General features: G+C 44.9%; 1 protein-coding gene across 1 annotated transcript in view; it reads right to left on the reverse strand.

The window, feature by feature from the left end:
* The window catches only part of ZNF277 (zinc finger protein 277), a 165,504-nt gene that overhangs the window by 110,709 nt on the left and 34,307 nt on the right, over nucleotides 1–20,488 (reverse strand). Inside the window, exon 3 of the mRNA XM_082254450.1 lies at nucleotides 1,510–1,598. Within this exon, the coding sequence (XP_082110576.1) occupies nucleotides 1,510–1,598 (89 nt within the window). The remainder of the gene's footprint in view (nucleotides 1–1,509; nucleotides 1,599–20,488) is intronic.

Here is a 20,488-nt window from a genome sequence, read left to right on the forward strand (position 1 = left end):
GTTAAAGTACCTTATCTCTGTGGACCACCAGATAAAGGTGAACAGCAGGATAGTTCCACCAATTCAGATCCTCTGCGAGCAGAGGTAATAGCCACCAAAAAGGGGAACTTCTGTGACAGTGTAAGCAGAGGAATCTCCGTGATGTTCTCAAAGGGAGGTTTTTGAAGAAGACAGTACTAGGTTAAGATCCCACGGAGGTAATGGGGATCGTATTGGAAGAGCCATATGGCGAACCCCTTGAATAAAAGCGCGAATCAAAGCATGTGTAGCTTAAGGGTGTTGGAAAAACACAGGCAAAGCTGATAGTTTCCTTTAATAGTACCCAAGGCCAACCGCTGTTCAACCCTTCTTTGGAGAAAGGTCAAAATCCTAGCCACCGAAAAAAGGCGAGGACGCCACAAATTGATAATGCTCCTCTCCTACAGCAAAGCAAAGAAAACGCTGGTGTCCAGCACAAATAGGGATGTGTAGATATCCTTGATATCGATGGAAGCCAAAAAGTCTCCTTGGTGTAGGGAAGCCACTACCATGATTGCAGTTCTCTCAGGAACATAACTAGCTAAAAAATTTTATTTTTTAACAAACATTCCCTTTTAAATAAAAAAGAAAAGCGAAGACCGAAGTCCCAGCGGAGAACTCGGTCCTACTACTAAACTAGGCAGAAACAAACTGAATCTTATAGCAGAGTGAGTGGGTATATGCATGCAGGGACTGCCCCATAGGCGTGGTAAAGATTTTTCCTGCCTAGTGTCCTACTCCTGTAGGGGGCAGCATAACCCAATGGTCAAGAAGAATATGGAGCTGCATCTGTCAGTGAATGGGAGAGAAACACGTTTTAGTCAGTCAGTGATGACCCAGAGTCCCTGAAAACACCCAAAATGTTAAATAGGGATTAGATTGACATATTTTTTTTTTTTTTATATTTTTATTAAATAATTGGCAGCAAGTACAGCCATATGCAGCTCTACAAGATACTATACTTTTAAGAGAAAGATTTTCGATAAACCAAATGGTACAACAACTTAAACAACTTGTACAAAGTAGATGACTGATCTAGTGAAAATGGCACTGGGGGTAAGGGAGGGGGGGGGAGTGGGAAGTTACGGGGGAGGGGGGGGTATAAGAGGAGGTTGATACTCTCGCATGTAATGGGAGGAGAACATCAACTATGTAATGGAAGGATGACTCTATACCGGCTAAAGAAAAATACACAGGAGAATCACAGTTCGAAGACGCTCAGTGAGGGGGAGGGGGGGTTGGAAAGTGTCCATGAGATCCGCCATCAGGGTGTCTGATGTGTATTAGGTGGAAGTTCCTTTGGGCACCGTGCATTCTATTATTCTAAACATAAAGCGGTCTTCAAGAGAAAATGGGTATCAAATTACTCCAAGGGTATGTATTGAAAACAACATACAATAAATGTTGACCTTATCTATGGACAGTGTCGTAGCTCCTTGGATGAAAGGATTATCAATTTATGCATTCATCTTTACCAGAATCTTCACTTACCCTCTGGAGCTTCAGAGTTGGTCTTGATTACGGAGCAGAATTCTGTTATAGGTTGCTCTGAAAATCTTTTCTTCCAATACAAAACATAGCTAGAGTAAAAAAACAGAGACAATCAAGTATAAAAATCAAGAAAACATTCTTGAAATATACTGTGTATATTGGAAAGAGTCTGATGATGTATTTAATATCCAGTCGTTTTGGAGAAAACATATACTGTATGTCCAAAGTGAAACAATAAAAGTATAGAAAGATACAAAATACATTAACAAATGTACTTGACCGTAGATCCTTCACTGTAGAATAGCTTATAACAGAAATAGCAACAATAGCTGCTTAACTCATAGGAAGGGCTTCAACAAGCACACAAAGCTTTATTGTGACCACTTAATATAATTGAAAATATCCTATCGCAGTGTCCCTTTTAACACTACAGTCCACCTGATTGTTTAGTACTGCTCTTGCGTGTGGTTGGGAATTCTGCCACAAGGAATCCAACCACTTACTACTTGACAAAACTATAAAAACATAGCTAAAACAGCCCAAAACACATCCTGCTGCTCTCCTAGTCCTCCAACCAGCTAAAGCCCCAACAACAGCACCATCTGCAGAGACCTACTATAGCAACATCTTTTAAAAACTTTTAAGTTTTGACAATGTTAACTATTGTGGCAGTTTGTTGACACAGCCATGTGTGTGCTCCCATTTGCATAGGTAAAAGTGTCCCATCTTTCTGCCTAGATAAAAGATGCTGCACTTTGTAAACTAGCCAAGTGTCAGGAATCAGCAGCAGGGATGGCCAAATCTGTGTAGCTACACTTAGGAGATCAGACTGTGTATGCTTTAAATTAAAATTTGTTTACAGTGAAATATAACCCATCCAAAACACAGAAAACAAAGATATAAGTGAACCATACCCCAATGGCAAAAGCAAAAAAATATAACTAGCAACCCAACAGTAACAGAAAGTCTAACAAACTGACTATATACACAATACATACACAAAATGGGAAACACAGATCATCCGGGTAAACTGGAGATCCAGAAAACAGATGAGGAGGGGGGAACCAGGATGGGAATAAGGAACAATAATAGCAGATAAGAGGCAGTAGAACACAGGATGCAGGTCAGGAGCAAGATCAGGGTCAGGATCCGAGTAAATGGCACGCAGAGCATAACATTGGAGCCAGGGGCACAAGTAGGAGGACCTAAAAACTATCAGCCAGCATTAGGTGGAAACTGATTACTGGGATCTACTGGCAGATATCGGAGCTACAATCTTCTGCTCTAGGAAGCACAGTGCCACCAGCATGTGATCCAGGTCCTGACACCAAAATTGCTGCTCTGTGAGCATGATGTTAGCATATGTAAAACCTGTGGCATTGCCTAATAAACTGAGTCTCCTGCCCACCCCAATTAGAAAGTGAAGAATCTTTGAAAACCTCTCAAACTATTACGAGGTGTAGTCTATGTAGATATGCAGAAATAGAAGGGCTGGGCAATCAACTAACCAGGTAAGCAGCTAGTCGCAAGCAGAAGAAAAGCATTTGGTAAAAGTAGTTTTCCCAAATTTTTGTGAAAAGTAGTACAATTATTGCATGATGTACAAATAAAATATTTGGCGCATTTTCTTAAATCACTACTACACATTTGTTAAAGCCGTTTGTTCAGCATTCTACCTACAATAGAATACAAAGTACAGGGAAAAAAGAACACACAATATACCACACCATCCCTTAGTGTCTTCAAGGTTTTAAATCTATATCCCACTAGTGGTTCATTGCTCCCCTGACATCTAGCTGAGGGTTTACTATGATAAAGTGCTCTGGCACTACTTCTCTTCTTGCTGCAAACTGAACCAAGGTTTCAGGATTGCCATTATACTAACCAATGGGTCATTGTAAAGTCCTACATTCTGCTCCTGATGGAATGGGTACACTTGCTTGCTTTGCTAGTAAATATAAATCAGCACTTAGAGAGAAGCATCATTCTGTGATCAGTAATCATACTTGCTTTTTAGAGTAGCTGTAAATTGCAGCTTCTCCATGGCAACTGCAGAACTTTCAAAAAAAAGCTTTATAATCTACTTTTCCCTAATGCTTTTGAATCTGAAGAGGTTAAAAAGGTATTTCTCTAACAGTTAAAAATATTTTGTATGACCAGCTGAATCTTGGTAACAGAGATCATTCCTTAACCGCTTCCATACAGAGCAGTTAGACCCCCTTCCTGCCCAGACCAATTTTCAGCTTTCAGCACTCTCACACTTTGAATGACAATTGCTCAGTCATGCTACACTGTAACCAAACAAAATTTTTATCATTTTTTTCACACAAATAGAGCTTTCTTTTGGTGGTATTTGATCACAACTGGGGTTTTTTTTTTTCGTGATATAAGCAAAAAAAGAGCAAAAATTTTGCAAAAAAAACACTTTTTTTTAGTTTCTATTATAAAATTTTGCAAAAAATTAATTTTTCTTCATACATTTGGGCCAAAATTTATACTGCTACATATCTCTGGTAAAATTAACCCAAATTAGTGTATATTATTTAGTCTGTGTGAAAGTTATTGAGTCTAGAAGCTATGGTACCAATTACTGAAAATTGATCACACCAGATGTACTGATGGCCTATCTCCTTTCTTGAGGCCCTGAAATGTCAGGACAGTACAAATACCCCCCAAATGACCCCTTTTTGTAAAGTAGACAGTCCAAGGTATTTAGTAAGAGGCATGGTGAGTTTTTTGAAGTTATAATTTTTTCCCACAATTCTTGGGAAAATGAAGAAAACATTTTTTTTTCTTTTTTTTTCCCAAAACGTTGTCAATTTATAAGCTATTTCTAACACATAGCATGTACACAGCAAAAATGACACCCCAAAATTCATTCTGCTACTCCTTCTGAGTATGGTGATACCACATGTGTGAGACTTTTACACAGCCTGGCCACAAAAAGAGACTCCACGTCCAAGTAGCACCATAAGGCGTTTTAGGAGCATAAATACACATAAAACTTTCTTACTACCTATCACACTTTTCAAGGCCCTAGAGCAACAATACAATGGAAAAGTCCACAAAATTACCCCATTTTGGAAAGCAAACACTCCAACGTATATTCTAAGAGGCATTATGGGTCCTTTGAACATGTCATTTTTTTCCACAAGTTTTTGGAAAATGTGGGAAAAAAATAAAAACTTTTTTTTTTACACAAAGTTGTCAATTTATAGGATATTCCTAACACATAGCATGTACATCGCAAAAATGACACCCCAAAATACATTCTGCCACTCCTCCTGAGTATGGCAATACCACATGTGTGAGACTTTTTCACAGCCTAGCCATATAGAGGGGCCTAAACATCCAAGGAGCATCATCATGCATCCTAGCCACTTGCCTAGGCCTATTTTTGACATTTGGTGTTTACAAGCTAAAATCAGTTGTTTTTGCTAGAAAACTACTTAGAACCCCAAAACATTATATATTTTTTTTTAGCAGAGACCCTAGAGAATAAAATGGAGATTATTGCAATATTTTTTATCACACCGTATTTGCGCAGCGGTCTTCCAAACGCAATTTTTTGGGAAAAAAATCACTTTTTTTAATTAAAAAATAAGAAAACAGTAAAGTTAGCCCAATTGTTTTCCATAATGTGAAAGATAATGTTACGCCGAGTAAATAGATACCCAACATGTCATGCTTCAAAATTGCGCACGCTCACAGAATGGTGACAAATTTTGGTACTTAAAAATCCCCATAGGCGACATTTTAAAAATTTCTACAGGTTGCTATCTTAGAGTTACAGAGGAGGTCTATGGCTCAAATTATTGCTCTTGCTCTAACGATCGCGACGATACCTCACATGTGTAGTTTGAACACTGTTTACATATGTGGGCGGGGTTTCCGTATGCGTTCGCTTCTGCGCGCGAGCTCGCGGGGACACGGCGCTTTAATTTTTTTTTTTTTTTTTTTTTACTATTTATTTTATTTATTATTTTTTATTTTTACACTGTTTTTTTTAAAAAAAAAAAAAATTGATCATTTTTATTTCTATTGCAAGAAATGTAAACATTACTTGTAATAGAAAAAGGCACGACAGGACCTCTTTTTTGTGAGATCTGGGGTCAAAAAGTCCTCAGATCTCACAAGTACACTAAAAGATAGAAAAAATAAAAAAAAAAAATTAAAAAAAAATTAAATAAAATGAAAAAAAAAAAAAGGGACCTTTAAACTGGTTGCTAGGCAACGACGTTTGCCGTAGCTCCGGTCCTCCAAGACCATAGAGTCGAGTGAGGGCAAGCTTGCCCTCACTCGACATCCTGTCTGTGAGGATCTGGGACCGGATCGTTTTCCCCGCTGCCGGCGGGTCCGGTAAGCGGGGAAAAGGACCAGAATGCAGCGGGAGGGGGGGGGGCACCTCTTCCGCCACCCCGGAAGGGTGATCCCGCGGCGAATCTGCCGCTGGGACCACCCTTATCGGAAAGCCAACCGTCCACCGTTTAAAAAAATACCAGGGTTATGGCAGCTATCTGCTGCCATAACACCGGTATTTAGGTTTAAACGGACGACGTATGTTAACCTTTTTGGACTTAGACATGGTGGCTGTATGAAGGGTGACAGGTACTCGGGTACTTTGCTGGGCAGGTGACAGGTACTCTGGTACTGATGAGCAAGTGGCAGGTACTCGAGTACTCCGATAGGCAGGTGACAGGTACTCGGGTACTCTTATGGGCAGGTGACAGGCAGGTGATAGGTACTGATGAGTAGTACTGATACTGATAGGTGATACTGATACTGTACTGATGGGTACAGATGATCAGTACTGATACTAATAGGTGATAGGTACTGATGGGTACTGATGAGTACTGATGAGTAGTGATGGGTAATGATGAGCAGGTGGCAAGTACTCGGGTACTTCAGGTGTCAGGTACTCTGATGAGCAGGTGGAAGGTACTCGGGTACTCTGTTGGGTAGGTGACAGGTACTCGGGTACTCCGATGACGGGTACTCAAAGTACCAGAGTACCTGTCATCAGAGTACCAGAGTACCTGTCATCAGAGTACCCGAGTACCTGTCATCAGAGTACCCGAGTACCTGTCATCAGAGTACCCGAGTACCTGTCATCAGAGTACCCGAGTACCCGTCATCAGAGTACCCGAGTACCCGTCATCAGAGTACCCGAGTACCTGTCATCAGAGTACCCGAGTACTTGTCATCAGAGTACCCGAGTACCTGTCACCAGCCCATCAGAGTACCTGTCACCAGAGTACCCGAGTACCTGTCATCAGAGTACCCGAGTACCCGTCATCAGAGTACCCGAGTACCTGTCATCAGAGTACCCGAGTACCTGTCACCAGCCCATCAGAGTACCTGTCATCAGAGTACCCGAGTACCTGTCATCAGAGTACCCGAGTACCCATCATCAGAGTACCCGAGTACCTGTCACCAGCCCATCAGAGTACCCGAGTACCTGTCATCTGAGTACCTGATGGGCTGGTGACAGGTACTCGGGTACTTTGATGGGCTAGTGACAGGTGCTCTTTATTGGGGGGGGGGGGCAATCAGTGTGGTTGGGGTGCACTATGATTGGTAACTAGCTGTTACCACAATCTCCTCCTCACACAGGATCAGTGTGTGAGGAGGAGAACACGGTGACAGCTAGTTACCATGTTCTCTGATGACATTTGTGACCGGCTGTGATTGGACACAGCCGGTCACGTGGTAAAGAGCCAATTTCATTGGCTCTTTACCTAGATCGGGGATGGGCTCTGTCCGAGGGACGAGCCTCGTCCCCGATCGCCGCGCTGCGCGCCCCCGGGGGCGCGCATTAAGGAAGGAACGAGCGGCTCGCGCTGGAGCCGCTCATGTGATCGGCTGTGATTGACACAGCCGATCACGTGGTAAACAGCCAATTTCATTGGCTGTTTACCTTGATCGGGGTTGGGCTCAGTCCGAGGGACGAGCCTCACCCCCGATCGCCGCGCTGCGCGCCCCCGGGGGCGCGCAGTAGCGGGGAGATCCGGGCGCCGTCATATGACGTCGGCCCGGATCGAGAAAGGATTTGTGCCGACGTCATTTTACATGACGCGGTACGGAAGGGGTTAAACGGCTTTCTCTAAACCTAAAAACAAAAAAATATATTGCAGCTTACAATTCCTTAACTGTGGTGGCTGGATTTGTTTTCTATCTTCAGGCATTTTTTTCACCTGATAATCCTGGAAATAGCACTATTCCTCACTCTGGTGGCTATGCCCCCCTCAAGTGGTTGTAAAGGCTGAAAGTTTTTTACCTTCACGCATTCTACGTGTTCAGCTTCCCCTTCAGCCCCCCCCCCCCCCAATACTTGCCTAAGCCGGATCCCAATCCAGCTATATGTGCATGAGGCCCGAGTCTCTCCCTCCTAATTGGCTGAGACGCTGCAGCAGGAGTTATTGGCTCCCACTACTGTCAATCACAGCCAGTGAGGAGGAAGTGGGGGCGAGGTTGAGCCATGCGTGTTTCTTTTGGACACAGGGACCCAGCTCAGGAGTGAGCATGCACGAGTGCCCCCACTACAAGCGGCCTACTAAAGTGGCACTCAGCAAGGGGGAGGGGCCCACAGCATCGGCAGGGGACCCGAGAAGGAGAGGATCAGGCTGCTCTGTGCAAAACAGAGCAGTTAAGTATGACAGGTTTCTTATATTTTTTATTTCCTTTTAAAAGTAGAACTATAGGCATTTTTTTTTCATTTTGGATAGAGGAAGGATGAGTTATAACCCCTGTCAGATTTGTTTTGCCATCTCTGTCCAATTGTGTAGATTTCCTTTCACTTCCTGTTCCATAGCCAAACAGGAAGTGAGAGGAAATCCGTGCAAATTAAGGGAATTCCTTGGGGACCCCGACCCTGTGTCCCTATTGAAACATTACCCCTCGTTTCTGGGGAAACATTGTGATTTTCTTTTACTTTCAATGATAATAGTAAACAGCACAATTAGAAAATTAGAATCTCCCTAATTGGGGCACAGAGAGCAATAAAAAATTAACAGGTGTTCTGATCTCTCTATATTAAAAAAAAAATAAAAAAATTTTGCGTTCAGTTACACTTTGATTACTTTAATCCATTGTATATACAGCAGGTAAAAACTGGATTTTTGACTTACCGTAAAATCCTTTTCTATGAAGTTCAATGACAGACGCAGCTCCAAATTCTTCTTGACCATTGGGTTATGCTGCCCCCTATAGGAGTAGGACACTAGGGAAGAAAAATCTTTACCACGCCTATGGGGCAGTCCCTGCAGGCATACACCCACTCACTCTGCTATAGGATTCAGTTTTGTTGCAAGCAGTGTTTAGAAAAAAAAACCTCAAGCCACTCAGAAATAGAGGGGCGGGTGCTGCGCCTGTCAATGAACTTCAAAGAAAAGCATTTTACGGTAAGTCAAAAATCCAGTTCTCTCTATCGTTCATTGACAGACGCAGTTCCATATACTTCTTGACCATTGGGACGTCCCAAAGCAGTATTTGCACGAGGGGTAGGAAAACAACGCAGAAAAGAACGTAATTCCCCAAAGGCTAAACATAGCCAAACAGGTAACATGGAGCTCACCTAGAAAACATACACCCTCAAAGAGAATATTTTCTCTAGGACAAAAAGAGTCTGATGAAAAAGATTCATTAGCTAGGTAAACCCTAATTGCCCGAACCACGTCCAAAGAATGCAAGGCCAATTTTCTTGGGATACTTGGGCTTAGGACAGAGTGAAAGCAGCACAATGTTCAAATGAAAATCATAAACCACCTTAGGCAGAAATGACTGATTAGGTCGAAGTACCACCTTATCTCTGTGGACCACCGATAAAGGTGAACGGCAGGATAGCGCCGCCAATTCAGATACTCAACGAGCAGAGGTAATAGCCACCAAAAAGGCTACCTTCTGTGACAGCGTAAGCAGAGGAATCTCCCTAATGTTCTCAAAAGGGAGGTTTTTGAAGAACAGACAATATCAAATTAAGAATCCATGGAGGTAACGGGGATTGTATTGGAGGAGCCATATGGCGAACCCCTTGAGTTGAAGTGCAAATCAAAGCATGCACAGCTAAAGGGCGTTGTAAAAACACAGCCAAAGCCAACACTTGGCCTTTAATAGTACCCAAGGCCAACTGCTGTTCAACCCCTCTTTGGAGAAAGGTCCAAATCCTAGCCACCGGAAAAAAAGGCGAAGATGCACCTTCAACGATTCACACCACGAGATGTACGTATGATGCTAGATCTTCCTGGGAGGTAGATTTTCTAGACTTCAACAGTGTAGGAATCACTGAGTCAGAAAGACTCCTGTCCTTCAATACCTGGCTATCAACAGCCACGCTATTAAAGCCAGCGACTGTAAAGCAGGATGGAAGATCGGCCCTTGAGACAGCAGATCTATCTCCAAAGTCTCCAAGGAGCATCAGCAACCAACCTTACCAGATCTGCGTACCAAGTCCGGCGAGGTCAGGCTGGGGCCACTAGAATCCCTTCCACCTCTATTCTGCGCAGAAGCCTCAGCAGGAGTTTCAGCAGAGGCAACGCATATCAGCCGATAATGACCCTAAGGAGCCACCTGTGAGTCTGTGGCATCAGAGGATCCCGAGACCTGGCTACAAACCTCTGTACCTTCTTGTTTAGTCGAGAGGCTAACAGGTCGATGTTGGGTGTCTCGCACCGGACACACAGCAGGTGAAAACACCTCTGGGTTCAGGGACCATTCACCTGATCAAACACCTGACAACTCAGGTAATCCGGCTTCCAGTTCTCCACTCCTGAGATATGCATGGCAGAAAGGGCTGGAACACAATTTTCTGCCCATTTTAGGATCTAGGCCACCTCCTGGGCTGCCAAGACACTCTCGGTGCCCCCTTAATGATTGAGGTAAGCCACGGCCGTGGGAAGTCTGGACCCCCTGGACACACAGCTTCCCAAGCACTCCTCCCCAGCAGGACAAGCTGGCATCTGTGGTTACCACGGTCCAATACAATGGGAGGAAGGACTTGCTCGGGAATAGGGCCAATGAGAGAAGCCACAGAAGAGCACTCTTTGTGCTGTGACTCAACCGAATCAGTTGTTATACCTGAAGGGTTTCACATGTACTGTCACTTTAAGGCTGGCTCCACCCAGGAGTGATGACAAGGGTCAAGGGGCAGAGTGGCCAGCTTAGACACATGTAGAGATGTATTGATATACAGAGCTGTCCTGTAATGCTGTACAGAGAGTACTAAAACATCCGTTGTTCCAGACCAGAGTCCTGTGTCTCTCACAACACGGAGAATATAACAGTGGCGATGAGGATGGGATTTACAAGGTTACTATACGTGTGAGAAAGGAAAAGAAGAAAAAAAAAAAAAAAAAACAACTCTGGATAGTCAGTTGGATACAAACACCCACAGAGCCCAGCAGGAAAATGTCATTGATCGGGACATTAAGCGAATTTGATGGAGAACAGACAACGTGGAGCTCCTGGATTGAGAGACTGGAACAATATTTTGCTGCAAATGCCATCCCAGGCGACAGGCAAGTAGCAGTATTTCTGACAGTGGTTGGTGCTAGGACATATCACACTCTTAGGGATCTCCTTTTCCCTGAAAAACCAGCAACTAAGACTTTGGCAGAGCTCCTAACACTGTTAGGGAATCACTTCCAGCCTAAACCACTAGAGATTGCAGAAAGATTCCGGTTCTATCAACGGCAGCAACAGCCGGGTGAAGATATTAAGGCTTATGTTCTCGCCCTTCGCAGACTAGCCTCAACCTGTTCTTTTGGGGAGTATTTACCGACTGCACTGAGGGATAAGTTTGTCATGGGACTAAATAGTGAGTCTAGCCAAAAGAGACTGTTAACAGAGAAAGATCTTACCCTTACAAAGGCAATTGAGATAGCTTCAGTGATGGAAATGGCTGTGAAAGATACAGAGGCATTGAACCCCCAGAGCAGAAGGGAAGAGGTTAAAGAGGAAGTTTTCAGAACAGCACTCAAGCCAACTGCAGCTAACTGTAAATTTATAACCTCACCAACCCGGATGTCAGCTTGCTACCGTTGTGGGAATACAGACCATGATCACAAAGTCTGCCGGTTTAAGGATCAGCTCTGTCATAATTGTGGCAAGACGGGCCATCTGAAAGGAGTCTGCCGTAGTAAGAAGGTGCAAAATAAACAACCTCTGAACCCCAGGACAAAGGCATATATGGTGGGAAGATATACATTGTCATCGGAATCAGAGGATGAGGAAGTGCTCCACAGATTGGACATACATCATATGCATTCAGCACCCTCAGCAATGACTGTAGAGGTAACCGTGGAAGGAAAGAAACTCAAGATGGATGTAGACACAGGAGCAGCAGTTTCAGTTATCACCCAGAAACAATGGAGAAAACTTCTGATCCGAACAACTGTCCATCCAACACCTATCAAACTGCAGACATACTCAAAGCAGATACTCCACCCACTGGGGTACGTGAAAGTACAGGTATACTAAAGGGTCAGACGAAAAGAATGCCATTATATATCCTAGAACATGGGGGACCCCCTCTCTTTGGGAGAGACTGGATTGCTTACTTTGGCATGCCAGACATCGCCATTAACCCCTGCAACACCGTGACCATCCCATCAGGGGATGAAGTGGGATGGGTGGAATCCCTGAAACAGCGATTCCCACAAGTCTTTGATCACCATTTGGGAAAAATAAAGCATGACTGTGTGAGACTCAGACTGAAACCCAATGCCCAGCCTAGGTTCTTCAAAGCTCGGACGGTACCTTTCGCACTCCGAGCAGGTGTGGAAGCTGAACCAAGCCGGCTGGAGGAACAAGGTGTCATCTCAAAGGTAGAGCACAGCGAGTGGGCATCACCAGTTGTACCAGTAAAGAAAGCGAATGGGAAATTACGTATTTGTGGCGATTTCCGCATGGCACTAAATTCTCAACTGGAGATAGACCAGTATCCCCTACCCAGAGTAGATGACATTTTTGCCTCTCTTGCAGGAGGACAAAAGTTCACCAAGCTTGATCTCAGGCAAGCTTATTTACAGTTTGAGGTCCACCCTTCTTCCCGCAAGTTTCTAACCATCAACACTCACAAGGGACTGTATGAATACAAAATCGGATGGTGTTTGGGGTAGCCTCCGCCCCAGCCATTTGGCAACGCAAAATGGATGAGATATTGGCAGACATTCCTTTCACACAGTGCCTGTTAGATGACATGCTCATCACGGGCCTGATGGACCAGGAACACAAGCGTAACGTGGAGCTTGTGTTGGCCAGACTCTAAGAGCAGGGTCTAAAAGTAAAAACTTAGCGAAATGCCAATTCATGGTACCTAAAGTGGAGTTTTGTGGCCCCCTTGTGGATGCAGAGGGTATACACACCACAGAAGTCAAAGTTGATGCTTTAGTAAAAGCTCCAGCCCCAACCAACATCCAACAGCTGCGATCATACCTGGGCTTGCTGAACTATTACCACAAATTCCTGCCGGATCTAGCACACACTTTGTTTCCATGAAACAACATTTTGGAGAAACACTCCAGATGGAACTGGTCAGCTGCATGCAAACGTGCTTTTGAAGTTTCTAAGCGAAAGCTGTTGGCGTCACGCATGCTCGTGCACTATGACCTCCCACCTTGGCTTGTGATGCCTCACCCTATGGTCTAGGGGCTGTACTATCTCACGTTTTCCAGATGGGTCAGAGAAACCTGTGGCATTCGCCTCCAGGTCCTTGACAAAAGCAGAAAGCAATTACTCTCACATTGATAAAGAGGCTCTGGCGCTCATATGGGCAATTAAGAAGTTTCATCTTTACCTGTATGGTAGGGAATTCACCATACTGACTGATCATAAACCACTCCTTCAGATCTTTAGCCCTGACAAAGGCATCTCCCAGGCAACTGCGGCCCGTCTTCAACACTATGCCCTATTCTTGGGAGCTTATATCTACAAAATCCAGTATCGCAGCCATGATGCCAATGCTAATGCAGACGCCATGTCCCGTCTGACAAGGACATTAACAGACTCTTCTCCACCTGTCATGAGTTGTCGTTACACCAGCCTGTCCTTTCTGTCTTCCGGGGAAGTAGCAGCCCATACAGCCAAGGATCCCTTCCTTAAGACAATACTCTCCTGGGTACTGTACGGTTGGCCTGCAACTGTCACACAGGATTATGAACCTTACTTCCGTAGGCGTCTGGAATTAACTGTGGCTAGCAACTGTGTTTTATGGGGAGACCGAGTGATCGTTCCACAGACCCTCCGGAGAAACATTCTGGACTTGCTACATACTGGTCATCCCGGGGGCACAAGTATGAAACAAAAGGCCCGAGGCTGTGTGTGGTGGCCGAACCTCGACTCCGATATCACGACATATGTGAATGTGTGTGCTGGATGTGCACAAACTGCAAGAGACCCTCCTCGAGGGTGCGTCCAGCCCTGGACTTGGCCCACGGTTCCCTGGTTTCGCCTACACTTGGACTTTGCAGGCCCGATCAGAGGACACACCTTTTTGATCATTATTGATGCCCATTCAAAGTGGCCTGATGTCATTCCTGTTACCCAGCCGACGACTAAGGCGACGATTTCCATACTGTTACATCTCGCTGCTACGTTTGGATACCCCAGAGAAATTGTCACAGACAACGGTGCACAATTCACAAGCCAGGAGTTTCAGGGTTTCCTGACTGCCCACAACATCAAACACAAGTTGACCGCACCTTACCACCCGGCTACAAATGGTCAATCAGAAAGGGTTGTACAGACCTTCAAACGCTATTTCAAAAGCTACTGTAGCTACAAGTAAACAACAGTCCCTGTCACCCCAGCAGCTGGACTCTCTGCTTACAGAACCACACCACATCCAACCACTGGGAAAACTCCAGCTGAACTTCTTTTGGGTCGGCAGCCATGGACTGTTTTGGATATGCTCTGTCCTCAAACGGTCCAGGAATATGTACGGCAGTCCCAAGATAAGAGGGTCGAACACGACGTAGCGTCCCTGGAAGTTGTTCTCACATCCGGACGTGGAAGAAGCCATGTAAATCTCCTGAGTTGGAGACTGTATTGTACAATGAGTTACTGTTTTATGCCTGTTCTCATTTTGTTGTGTTTTTTTTTTGTTGTTTTTTTTTTTTTTTTTTTTTAGCGATGGATGGAAGGTGTTATACCTGAAGGGTTTCACATGTACTGTCACTTTAAGGCTGGCTCCACCCAGGAGTGATGACAAGGGTCAAGGGGCAGAGTGGCCATCTTAGACACATGTAGAGATGTATTGATATACAGAGCTGTCCTGTAATGCTGTACAGAGAGTACTAAATAAACATCCGTTGTTCCAGACCAGAGTCCTGTGTCTCTCACAACACGGAGAATATAACATCAGTGTCCAAGGATTTTGGATCTTTGTTCCACTTGACAAGAATTTCCCTTTGTAAGTGTCTTGTGTGAAACTGAGCAAATAGAACCGCCTCAAAGGCCGACACCATCAGGCTCGCGCATGCAAGTCCACAGAGAGGACAGGCTGCTGGATAACAGCAAACTAATCGTCCTATGCAACTTTTGCAGCTTTTCCAGCTTTTCCGGGGGAGTCCAGAGTCAGGCCCAGATTATCCAGTTTTGAAGATGGTACTAGGGCAGATTTTTTAAAATTGATGTTCAAACCAATCTCTTGCAGAGTCCGTACAGTGATTGTTAAGTCGCCCAACAGGACTGAATGCGAGTCTGCTCTTAAGAGGAGATCGTCCAGGTACCCCAGTACCGCAATCCCCCATTGTCGCAGTAACACCAATAACGGAGCCAACACTTTGGTGAAGACCCTGGGAACGGAGGCGAGACCAAAGGGTAACGCCACAAATACATAATGCTCCTCTCCTACAGCGAGGCGAAGAAAATGCTGGTGTCCAGCATAAACAGGGATGTGTAGATATGTGTCCTTGATATCGATGGAGGCCAAAAAAATCTCCTTGGTGTAGGGACACCACTACCGTGTGGAAATGGACTCCATTCGAAACTTCTGTACCCACACAAAGCGGTTCAGAGCCTTGAGGTCCAGGATAGGATGCACTTTGCCTTCCTTCCTGGGAACAGTGAACAGGTTTGAATAGAACCCCTGAAAGCGTCCCAAAGAGGGAACTGGAATGATCAACCCTTGCGACAGCAGATCTTGTACCGCCTCCCATAGATCCCTTAACCGATCTGGAGATAGGCGTAGATTGGACGGGAAGAATCTGTCCGAGACCCCAATTCAATCTTGTAACCTGATCGTATCAGTTCATGGACCCATTTGTCCTGAATCAAGGAGGTCCATGGTTCGGGGAAAGAAGCGAAGACGTCCCCCCACCCCAGTTAAGGGTGAGGGCGTCCCTTCATGCAGATGGGGATTTGTCTGTAGATCTGGGTTGGCCTGCTCTAAGCTTACCCGACCATGTCTTCTTAGAACCCCCAGAAGACCTAAATGGCTTAGATCCTTTCTCCTGCGTGTCGGAGACATGAAAGGGACGCCTGTGGGCTGTAAAATAAAGCCCCCGTCTATTACGTGGTGACTTTCCCTTGGAGGATTGAGGAAGAAGAGTACTCTTCCCATTCCCACCAGTAAAACTCTTGATCAGTTAATCCAATGAGGATCCAAACAAACGGTCCCCCGTAAAGGGGAGCTCTGATAGAGCCTTTCTTAAAGCCTGATCCGCAGACCAGCTTTTTAGCCACACCATGCGTCTAATAGCTACCCCCACCACGGATACCCTGGCTACAAGAGGGGCCACATCTAGCAACGCATAACATAAAAATAGTAGGGCTTGGACCATTTGGTTCGTTAGCTCTGCCAGGCCCAGAGGGAGCTGTTCTGTTGCTAGGTCACTTTTTAGTAACTTTGTCCATTCCGTTATGGTCTGGGACATCAGAGTGATCACGAAGATTGGTTTAAGTATTGAGCCCGCTATCACATGTAAGTGGCAGGACAGAGACTCAATCCTATCCACGAGGTCTATAAAGACAGGGGAGTCCTCCACCCGGACCACAGTAGATTTGTTCAGTCTGGAGACCAGGTGGTCCACCTTCGGTGGAAAGGTCCATTTTGAGGATACAGCGTCCGCAAATAGATAGTGCCTCTTAAAATGCTTCGGCACCACTAACATCTGTTTGAGGTGCCCCCATTGGTCAGAGACAATTTTGTCCAAAAATTTACGAACAAGGAAAAACCTTGCACGACTTATAGGATTTGCGAGTGCCAAATGACACCTGTATCCCTGACGCTGCAGAATCATGCGCCTTTTTTTAGAGTTTCCCGCACTGACACTAAGTGCCTCCACCAGCCTGCTTTCCCACGCGGCTGCAGACGAGGACATATCGTCCTCGCCATCCAAGTGCGATGACCCAGAAACCTAAGGGTGACATGCGTTCGTGGCGGCAATAGCTACCTCAGAGGATACAGGAGAGTCAGGGGAAGGCATAGGGCGCTTCTTACTAGTGGTAATTTTAAAACCAAATCCACTTTTGACACCAGGTTTTCCAAAATGGCCGTTAAGACAGACAGGGGTTTCAACCTGGAATTCCCCACAACTGCAAGGAGGGGATCTGTAGGTGAAATTTATTCCTGGGACTCCATATGAACCCTGGAATAGCGCAGTGTCACTGTAAGAAAACTGCGAAAAATGGACCCACGCCACTGCACCAGCGTTATCACAAGTCCCAGCAACTAGCACTGCAGATAGCAGGGTGAGAGAGAGAAACCTACAGGGACCCCAATAGACATACCACCATTTGATATGGAGAACAGGATCGGTCTGCTGTGCAGCGAAAATGATCTTCACAGGAAGAGGAAGTACCTGGGTCATCACAAGTGTAAAGGCCTTGCTGCTCCCTGCTGTCCAGCGTTCATGGACTCTGATAAAATGGCTGCCCAATGCATTTCTATGGAGAAACTACAAAAACATGGCCGCCCATGCATTTCAATGAACTTCTGCAAAATGAGGCTGAACTATTCTACAGTAAAATGGCAGCCCCCTTGGCATGCCATGCGGTCTCCAGGACCCCCTAAGAGGTCCAAACGATTAGTGGCATCGGGGGGTCCCTGCAGGGATCCCCACCAGGATTGAACCCCCGTAGTTCTGCTTTAGCTGCATCTGTGCGTCCCCCCCCCAGGAACCCCATTGCTGACTGTGGTAGGGACCTCCATGATGGTGGGGAGGGAGGCCATGGGGGGAGCCTGGTACATAACGAAAGGCCAGGGGGAATGAGGAGTACCCAAGGGTCTGGCCTTCCCGGGGGGGGGGGGGCCCACATGTGCCCCGAGACCGCCTGAGCTATGGGTGGACACTACTCACCACACCAACGACATTGGGTAGGCGCCACTACAGACAGAAAGACTACCTCTCCACTCGGGGTGGGGGTGCTGACAGCCAAGGGTACGCTGCGACTCAGGCCGAATCAGGTTATGTGTGTCCCGGCGAGGTGTTTCACTTGCGGGCCAGCCCCCGTCCATTGGGTCTCTGTCATGGCGAGGCTTAGCGCTATAACCTGCACACGCTCGCTGGCCAGGCTGGGAGACCTTAAGGAGCTAGGATATCCAGTCCGGCTGTTGATTGCAGTTCTCTCAGGAACATAACTAGCTAAAAAAAAAAATTTTTAACAAAAGGTTCCCTTTAAAATAAAAAAGACAGGCGAAGACCGAAGTCCCAGCCGGAAACTAGGTCCTACTCCTAAACTAGGCAGAAACAAATTAAATCCTATATAACCCAAATGTGCAGCGCTAACATAAATAAATGCAATTGATACGTTTCAAAATACAAGAGTAGTGTCCAAATTAATGAATACAGTCCCACATGAATATTTGAAAAGGAAAAAAGGGGGGGAGGGGGATAGTGTCCAAATTAATGAATGCAGTCCCACAAAAAAAATGTGTAAATGCTGTGAATCCACATGCAGGATATTCAAGACAAGGAAGAAACCTCTTTCCAATAACACCAAGGGGAAGTGTGAGAAGGGGACACCTCTGTGTGTGGGTATAGCAAGCAGCTTACCAGAACTCAGTGGCTGCTCAAATAAATGAGACAGCCTCTCCCAGCTAGTAATTTAAACCAGTGTGGTCAGAAGTGGTCGGCACAGACGACGTCTTTTGATGACGAAACGTTGGCGACTCCAGACGTAACGTCAACACGCCCCCTATACGAAGCCGGCTGCATTGATCTTTGTATGCTGTTTGGGAGATTTGCGGGACGCCGCGGTTTTCACCCAGGATCAGCTTATATATGCCTGTTTTTCATTTGTAACGTGTGAGTAGCCTTTTGTCTTAATAAATATTGCCTTATTTTACAGGATTACGCTATGGGCCTCCGTTTCTTTTCCTGCATATCCACTTTCACTTGTTGGAGTAATTGAGGAGGATCAAGCCTGCCACCCATTTACTATATTTGATATATCAACTTGCCTGGAGAGGCTGCCCCTTCCTAAAAACGGAGTTCTGAAGTGCCTGAGTCCGACAACTTCTGACCACACTGGTATAAATTACTAGCTGGGAGAGGCTGTCTCATTTATTTGAGCAGCCACTGAGTTCTGGTAAGCTGCTTGCTATACCCGCACACAGAGGTGTCCCCTTCTCACACTTCCCCTTGGTGTTATTGGAAAGAGGTTTCTTCCTTGTCTTGAATATCCTGCATGTGGATTCACAGCATTTACACATTTTTTTTGTGGGACTGCATTCATTAATTTGGACACTATCCCCCCTCCCCCCTTTTTTCCTTTTCAAATATTCATGTGGGACTGTATTCATTAATTTGGACACTACTCCCCTTTTGTATTTTGAAACGTATCAATTGCATTTATTTATGTTAGCGCTGCACTTTTGGGTTATATTGTATTTTTGAATCACGGTTAGTTGATTTTGTGCTGGCCGCTTATATTTTTATTTTTTCACTCATTTTATTGTCACATTAGTGCGGAAATTCTTCTTATTTAAATTAAATCCTATAGCAGAGTGAGTGGGTGTATGCCCGCAGGGACTGCCCCATAGACGTGGTAAAGATATGGAGCTGCGTCTGTCAATGAACGATAGAGAAAAAAGTATTTAACATGTCACCATTGTTCTAGGTAAATATATTTCTTAAAGGTGCTATTGACATGAAATTTCCATCATCCATACAAAGAAACCAAAAACAAATAAGTTCATAAATTAAAGTTGTGTGTAATAAAATGGAATGACACAGGGGAGAAAGTACTGAACACATGAAGAAAGGGGAGGTGCAAAAACAAATGGAAAGCCAAGACACCAGCTGAAATCAGTAATTAGAAAAGGAATCCTGTTCCTTGCCAGTGCAATTATATCAACTGGTTCAGTCTCAACTGATGGCCTATAAAAAGGTGTCACACAAGAAACATCTCATGAATCAGTAAAAGCAAAGAGCTCTCTCAAGACCGTCAAAACCTTATTTATGCAAAACACAATGATGGCATTGGTTACAGAAGGATTTCCAAACTTTTGAATGTTCCAGTGAGCACTGTTGAGGCCATAATCCATAAGTGGAAACATTTTTCCTTCCTCTTGGCCTCTCACAGTTTGCTTTCCCAAATTTCACACGACAGTTGGGTGAATCAAGATACAAGTTTTTTTTTTTTTTCTCCTTATCCTTTTTTGAACGCCGGAGTCTTCTCCCTTCCCCCCCCTTTTTTTTTTTTTTTAAGGGGGGGGGGGTAATATAGCGCCTCTTTTTTGACACTTACCCCCTAGGGTGGACTATGAGGTCCGCGGTGGGTGGGATACAAACCCTCTCCAAATTTGGGGAGATGGGTGGGGTGGGGGGGGATGGGGATGTTTGAATCATTACTCTGTTATTGTATTTATTGTATTTTTCAGTTGTTTTCCCTTTTTTTTTTTTTTTTTTTTGGACATTGGCACACAAATATATATTATTATATATATGTTGTATACACTGTTTTATGAGCGGATATGGAATCTTTAAGGGTGATTTCTTGGAACACTAGAGGTTTGAATTCCCCGCAAAAAACGCTCTTT

The sequence above is a fragment of the Pelophylax lessonae genome (genome assembly GCF_965119305.1).
Source record: "Pelophylax lessonae genome assembly, chromosome: 4".
Classification (NCBI taxonomy): Eukaryota; Metazoa; Chordata; class Amphibia; order Anura; family Ranidae; genus Pelophylax; species Pelophylax lessonae.